Source organism: Brassica oleracea, chromosome C7, assembly GCF_000695525.1.
Source record: "Brassica oleracea var. oleracea cultivar TO1000 chromosome C7, BOL, whole genome shotgun sequence".
NCBI lineage: Eukaryota > Viridiplantae > Streptophyta > Magnoliopsida > Brassicales > Brassicaceae > Brassica > Brassica oleracea.
The window spans coordinates 19,757,377-19,765,475 of NC_027754.1; the positions used below are offsets into that span (position 1 = coordinate 19,757,377).

The 8,099-nt window shown below is 40.0% G+C and overlaps 1 protein-coding gene across 1 annotated transcript; it reads left to right on the forward strand.

The window, feature by feature from the left end:
* Positions 1-4,658: 4,658 nt before the first annotated feature.
* On the forward strand, positions 4,659-7,322 carry LOC106302786. The gene is made up of 4 exons (XM_013739219.1): positions 4,659-5,211; positions 5,314-5,585; positions 5,745-6,023; positions 6,351-7,322. The coding sequence occupies exons 1-4, from the start codon at positions 4,659-4,661 to the stop codon at positions 7,320-7,322; spliced, it is 2,076 nt and encodes a 691-aa protein (XP_013594673.1).
* Positions 7,323-8,099: the final 777 nt, after the last annotated feature.

Here is an 8,099-nt window from a genome sequence, read left to right on the forward strand (position 1 = left end):
GTTTAAAATCGAACCGAACCGAGAAACCGATGTGTTTTTGTAATTATTTAAATTAAAAATATTAGTAATACTAATATACTAAAATTCTAATACCAAACCACATATTTTCCATTTTTCATTCATTAACATATATCTTCTAACCTAATATATAATCATCAAAATATTTGATTTAAAAAAAAAGTATGTATTTTTATATTCTTATATATGTAAACGTGGATGTTAAATCTAAACCTAAAACCTAAAGCAAATTTTATTAAAAACAAAAGTTCTTCTCCACAGCGTCACATGGAAAATGATTCCCACAGCGTCACATGGAAAATGATTCATTGCATGTTTTTTTTAATAATGATATAAGAGACATTACTAGTAATTTTTTTTTAGTTAACTTTCATTTGTTTTAATTCTTATATATATTTTGTGATTTTTTAAAAGTTTTTGTTTTAGTTTTATATTGAATGTAGTTCACATAGTTTATGTTTACATAATTTAGGTTTTAAAACATAATTTGTCTTAAAAAAATTGTACTAAGAAAAACCTAATTAAAGTGATCCAAAAAAAACAAACCGAACCAAATACAAACCGAGACGAATATAAACCAAACCGAACATAAACCAAACCGAACCGAACCAAACTAACTATGGTTTATTTCACTTGGAAAAATACTATAACCCGACTAACCGAACCGAACCGAACCCGAACCGAGAAAATAACCGAAGTGCCCACCAGTATAAACCACCATGCAAAGTCCATTATTTTAAACCACGCGTTAGTGGTCCAGTGGCGATCCTCGACCTGGGAAGTCATGGGTTCGAGTCCCGCTGGCGGATGTTGCTCTTGAGGGCCTTCGGGCCCAATACGGACACTTCCAACTACGCTGGCCACTGGTGGGATTTAAATGGGGTGATCACCAGCCCTCCTGGAGACCTCGGCGGGCTCCCCGGCTTAGCTCCGGTGGACGGTCTTTGGTTGATTGTCGGAGCCTTACGAGGTCTTCGGATACCAGGGTTATCAAAAAAAAAAAGTCCATTATTTTAAGATATGTTTCGCACGGTTATTTTCCCGACCTCCCACAAAAAAGTCCTCTAATCCGAATACAAAAAAAAAACAATTCACTTTGAGAAGTCTATTGAAACAAAGTTATTTCACGAGATTAAAATACTTTCTCAAAACCTTTTCAAATATGTTTCTCCTCCACTATTTTCCTTAGTATGTACATGTAATTGATCATCGTTCCAAATTCCCCTATATATTAATTGAGAAACATTACAACTTTTTTGTAACCACGTGTCATCACTAGGTTGATTTTTAGAATCATTAGAAAAATAAGTTGGTCCTTCTAATTATATAATAAGCTTTTTATTAAGCTAACCATAAATTCATTATTAATGTTATTTATTATTTCTTTAAATAAAAGTTACGGAATTTCCTAATGTGGCTAAAGTATATATGACAATGAATGATTTTGAAGATTTGATAAAAATTAGTGTATCTTCTATCATATTTGCTTAATTTTAAAATATTAAAATAAATTAAACAATCACAATAACCATATAATAAAATTTTAGATTTTTTGTATATGCTATATTTTTGAATTTTTAAAAACGACTATAAATTACTAAAACTGTTAAAAGTCTCACATTCAAATTTTGTGATCCATAGTTTAAATTTTTTTATGACAAAATACAAATAATTTCAAAATCACATAAATAAAAATTCTAATTTAATTAATTATTAAGATTATAATATATATATATATATATCATTTTAAATTAAACTATAAACCCTATAGAATACATAAATATTTTAGTTTCGAAATTTGCTTTGAACACTTTTTTTGATAAAAGCTTTGAACGAAAAATGACAAATTTACTTTTTTAAAAAATTTATAAATTATCAGTGATTTAAAGTTTTACCTATTAAAGATACAAATTATCAAAAACACCATATGAGTAGAGAATATCATTTATAGGCATTAATATTAAAAATATACTATGTATGTTAATATCATTTAAATTTAATTACATATCCTATCAAAAAGAAAATATTGTTTAGATTAATAAAATTGATTTACATTTTCGTACCAATTTAAGTGTATAGGATAGTTACTGATTTTTAATTATTCAATATATATTTATTATTTTATAATATGTAAAAATATATAATACATAAAATAACTTTTATATATAATGTTCTTCCGCGTTAGGCGCGGATCTTAACTTAATATATATAAACTACAAAATCCAGTTAACTTACTAACAACATTAAAATTACGGGAGTTCTTCCGGTAGTCCTAACATTTATACGAGGCCACATGTTGAAAAATAGCAAATGTATTTACACATTCATTAATTCCAAGTACTAATCAATCTAATAAACAATAATATGATGCAAGAAATACTTACATAACAACTTTGGCATTTTGTTGATCGCTGGTGTTAAGGTGACCGTCTACAAGACAACTACTCTGTTACCCTAACGGAGGATGAGTCGTCCACGTTCTGCTCATTTGGCGGATCTGAAAGGGAAAGGGATTTGCTACGAGGAAGATGACGAGCCCATTCAATTAACAGATCAGGGAGATTCTCCCACCATCCGCGATTACAGGCTTTCTCTCATCGGCAAGGTACTGAACCCTAAGAAACAGTCTGTGGTGAAGCTCATCCAGACCATGCCAGCGCAGTGGGAGATGCAGGACAAGATCACTGCTAATGATCTTGGTAATGGCAAGTTTCTTCTGAACTTTGCGACAGAAGAGGATCTACAATCTGTCCTTAGGCAAGGTCTCTTCCACTATAACTTCTGCATGTTTGTGTTAGTTCGTTGGAAGCCAGTGGTTCACGATGAATACCCTTGGATCATCTCGTTTTGGGTCGAGATCACGGGCATTCCTCTACATCTCTGGACGATTGGAAACCTCAAAAACATTGGGAAAAGACTAGGCCATATTGATACGGTGGAACTGTCTGCAGGACGCATGCTTATTGATGTTGATACTAGGAGGCCTCTCACTTTCAAGAGGAAGATTGCATCGAAGGTGATGAAGTTTGGATTCAGATACATTACGAGAGGCTATTCAAGTATTGTAAGACATGTCAAATGCTTACTCATGAGGAGGCTCTTTGCCCAACGAAGGTAACGCCTTTGGCAGTCCAAGGAGAGCGATCTGATGTTTTCTCCAGGGTACAGCTCCCGGCAAATGTAGAATCTCGACAGTCTTTGCTGCGAGATAAAGAGATAGATAGTAGGTATGGCAGAGATGGCTATGGCAGAAGAGATCGCCGTAGTAGATCACCTCTGAGGGAGCGTAGGGCAGATGGTGGTTTTATGAATGATGCTAGGGTAGCTTACTCGCACCGTGATGTTTCTGGAGATAGAAATGCAAGGCAACAAGGAGGCAAGGTAAGAAAGCTAGCTTCAGAATACACACGTCAGAGCTCGCGATATGCGCCTTATGGGAAGCAGAGGCCGACGGTATGGAGGGCAAAGGAAAGGTCCCCGGCACGCGAGGTGTATAATGAGGACATGAGTGGATCTCTCGCCCATGGAACGCATATGCGTTTTACTTGTGAGCCTTCTGTGCATCATTCTGATGATGAATTGGTCCATAAGAGCAGTGGGAAGAGGATTGCAAGTCAAATTGTGACACCGGCTAGGCATGACAATGATGATAATGTCACAAAACGTCCTCGCGTCTCTCCCCGATTGTTGACTTTCTCTCCTACGGAGAAAGCTTTGCCAGCTGATGCTCAGATTATTGGAGCTCTAAATGGCATGGAAATTGTTGATCCAATCAACACAGAGGAGGAGCTACATGATCAAGAGATGCTGGCAGAAATTCAAGAAGATGACATGCTGGGGGAGGATTTGATGGACATGGAGGCAGGATCTACGAGCAATGTGCAACAGGTTGAGCGAGTGGGAGACGTAAATGCACGGGTAAAGCTGAGAACATCATCTTCTTATAAGAGTGGTGGGAGATCTGGATTCCCTTTGGGATTACAGAATAAGAAGGCGGGTTTCTTTCGTCGAGGATCCCCGCAGGTGCGTCGCTCGTCTTCAAGAGACAACGCACATCTAGGAAAAAAACGATCAGGGTCGCGTAAGAGTTCGAGAGGTAGTGCACGTAAGGTGAATGGTCTGGAGGGGTCCAAAAACTCCTCCGGAAAGCATCCATGAAGACAATCAGCTGGAACTGTAGAGGGATAGGGAACGACCTCACAGTTCGACGCCTTACGGAGATGTGTCAGAAGCATCGCCCAGGACTTGTGTTCCTTTCTGAGACGAAGAATTGGAAGCCGTTGTTGCAAAACATTCAGGCTGACCTAGGTTTTGATCATTTGTTTACCGTTGAGCCACTTGGCCTCAGCGGAGGTTTAGCTTTATTTTTTATGGATGAATTTCAAGTTAATGTCTTGTTTTCAAATAACCGTATGATTGACATTGAGGCAGTCATTGATGGAATAAAAGTCTATATGACGTTTGTTTATGGGGATCCTGTATTAGAAAGACGGGATCATGTATGGGAACGTCTTACGCGTTTCTCAACAATAAGAACTGGCCCCTGGTTCATGATTTGAGATTTTAACGAAATTACGGGTCATAATGAGAAAGAAGGAGGGAGACAACGTCCTGATAGCTCTTTCCTGGCTTTTAAACAAATGCTCAATGATTGTGGTATGCTGGAGTTTCCTTTCACGGGGGACATGCTTTCTTGGGTAGGAAAGAGAGCAGGAGGGACAACTGTCAGATGTCGTTTAGACAGAGCTGTAGGAAATGCGGACTGGCATGAGAAATTTCCGCATACGGGGGTTAAGTATATGAGGTTATGGGGATCAGATCATCGTCCGATTCTTGCAGACATACTCACAAAGCCAACGAGGAGAATAAAAAAGTTTAAGTTTGACAAAAGATGGCTGGATAATGAGGAGTTAAGGCAAGTCATTCTCGAGGGATGGAAATCACCTGATCTCCCTCCTAATGCGACTATAATGGAACACATTTCGAGTTGCCGCAAAGCCTTGAGCGAATGGAGGAGACAACATAATGTTAATTCCGCGAAATTGGTGGAGGAGCTTAAGGAGAAAGTGGAGGGCCTATATGCTGATGATAATGCTACAACTGAAGTGATTGCAGCAGCTCTGAAGGAACTATCTGATGCTCTTAAAGCAGAAGAAATGCTCTGGAAACAGAAGAGTCGAGTGTTTTGGTTGCGTGAAGGGGACAGAAATACAAAATTCTTTCATGCTTTGACGAAGCAAAGACGGGCCCGGAACAAGATAACGTAGCTCCGGGATGTAAATGGTAATGTTGTAGAGGATGAAGAAGGATTAGTAGCCATTGCTACAAGCTATTTTAGACAGATTTTTGAATCGTCTAATCCAGAGGATATTGAAGAAGCATTGGCTCAGATTCCTACGACGATTACTGGAGCAATGAATGACAATCTGACATGCCCGGTCACTGAATGGGAGATCAAAGTAGCGCTTTTTGCCATGCATCCCGAGAAGGCTCCAGGCCCGGATGGGATGACTGCGTTTTTTTACCAGAAATTCTGGGATATTGTGAAGGATGATTTAACTCATATGGTTAATAAATTTCTTTTTGAGGGGACTGTGGTAGCGGGCTTGAATTATACGAATATATGTCTCATCCCGAAGACTACAAAGCCTAATGAAATGACCCAATTTCGGCCAATTAGCTTATGTAATGTAAGTTACAAGATAATCTCTAAGGTCTTATGCCAGAGATTGAAAAGAGTACTGCCAGGCTTGATATCAGAAACTCAGTCAGCTTTTGTGGCAGGAAGACAAATCTCAGATAATATTATGATAGCTCAAGAAATGTTCCACGCCCTGAGAACCAAACCAAGTGGACGAAACAAAAGAATGGCTATCAAGACGGACATGAGTAAAGCATACGACAGGATGGAATGGTCATTTATTGAGGCTGTCATGCGAAAGATGGGCTTCTCGGAAACATGGATCGCCTGGATAATGCGATGCATTACGTCGGTTAAGTACAAGGTACTCATGAATGGACAGCCAAGAGGGAATATTGTTCCTGGTAGAGGCCTACGCCAAGGAGATCCTTTGTCTCCTTTCATTTTTATTCTATGCACGGAAGCGCTCGCTAGCCTTCTCAATCATGCAGAGAACCAAGGGAAGATAACAGGGATGCGAGTAACACGCGCGTGCCCTTCGGTATCCCACCTTCTCTTTGCTGATGATAGCCTTTTCTTCTGTAAGGCGGAGCCCCGTGAATGTGAAGAAGTAATGAAAGTGGTCAGGAAGAATGGTAAAGCATCAGGTCAATGTATCAACTTTGATAAATCATCCTTACTCTTTGGTAAGCGAATCAGTGCAAATAGTAGGCAAGAGATTAAAGATGTACTTGGAATCCAAAATGAAGGAGGAATGGGAACCTACCTTGGTATCCCGGAAGACATAAGTGGGTCTAAGTGCAAGCTCTTTGCGTTTCTCAAGGATAAGCTCATGCATAGAGTGAATGGTTGGACAGGTAGGTGGCTATCAAAAGGAGGCAAGGAAGTACTGATTAAATCTATTTTGCTAGCGCTTCCAACTTATGTAATGTGTACGTTCCTTCTCCCCTTGGAGATATGCGAAAACCTAGCAGCGGCTATTGCTAAATTTTGGTGGAGTTCAAATCCACCGAAACGAGGAATGCACTGGGCGAAATGGGAAAAAGTCTGTCTACCAAGAGAGGATGGTGGGATTGGCTTTCGTTTGATCCATGAGTTTAATCTGGCTCTTTTGGCGAAACAGCTATGGAGGCTTGCCCAGTTCCCTGACTCTTTGGTAGCCCGGGTGTTGAAAGGAAGATATTATAGGTTGTGCTCACCACTAAGTGTAATCCCAGCTAGTAGCCCATCATATGTGTGGACTAGTATCTCGGCGGCAAGGGAGTTATTGATGATGGGAATTAGACAGAAGGTACACTCAGGATATGAAGTCAAGATCTGGCAGGATCCGTGGATTCCAACGGTGCCGCCGAGAGCAGCTCACCCTGTGGTCCCAGTTATGAACCCCAACATGAGAGTGAGCGATCTCATTAATCAGGAGTCGAAGGATTGGGATGTGAGTCTTTTGGAGAAATACGTCAATCGGGATGACATACCTCTTATACGGAGCTTAGCCATAAGCTCGGCCCACCGACGGGACACATTTTGCTGGAGCTACACAAGGAATGGACAATACACGGTCAAATCTGGATATTGGGTGGCTCGAACTTTATTAAAACAGAGGAAGAAAAGGAAGTTGTGGAGCCAAGTATTACTGAGATTCAAGTCTTTGCTTGGAAGCTAAAGGCGCCGAAGAAGATATGTCATCTTATATGGCAATTGTTAATAGGTCATGTGGCAGTAACAAGGAACTTAGTAAGACGCAAGATGAGGTGTGATAACTACTGTCCAAGATGCGGAGAACCTGAAGAATCAGTAACCCATGCCATTTTTGAGTGTCCACCAGCTATGCAGGCCTGGTTATTATCATCAACTCCAACAAGTCCGAATTTGTTTCCAGTATCAAGCGTCTACACGAACATGGATTATCTATTCTGGAGGAAAAGCATCATTGACCCAGAACAAGACAGAGATCCTTATCCGTGGATAATCTGGTACATCTGGAAGGCCAGGAATGATAAACTCTTTAGAGGTATAGACAGAGACCCATTAGAGCTGGTTAGATATGCAGAAAGTGAATGTCAAGCCTGGTTTGATGCGAATGAAGTGCCACAACTAGTGATACAGGAAAGCAACACTGAGGAACCCCAAGTCTTAAGCTTGGAGAATATTTGCTTGATAGATGGATCATGGACATCTACTGATCACTTCAGTGGATGTGGATGGGTGTGGATGGACAATGGGAGCAACATACAGCTTATGGGGACAAGAAATATCACTAGACGCGAATCAGCCCTGCATTCGGAACTTGAAGCACTGCGGTGGGCAATGGAGAATATGCTCCAACACTCGACATGCCAGAGTTTTGGGACAGACTGCAAGGACCTGATCGCAATGTTAAAAGAACCTCATGCTTGGCCAAGCTTTGCGACGGAACTGGAGAGGATAGAGACGCTTCAAA

Coding starts and splice junctions, on each gene's coding strand:
- LOC106302786 (XM_013739219.1), top strand. CDS start 4,659: ATGCTCAATGATTGTGGTATGCTGGAGTTTCCTTTCACGGGGGACATG. Junction 5,586..5,744: donor AGGATGATTTAACTCATATG/GTTAATAAATTT, acceptor GTCTTATGCCAG/AGATTGAAAAGAGTACTGCC. Junction 6,024..6,350: donor TTACGTCGGTTAAGTACAAG/GTACTCATGAAT, acceptor CTCTTTGGTAAG/CGAATCAGTGCAAATAGTAG.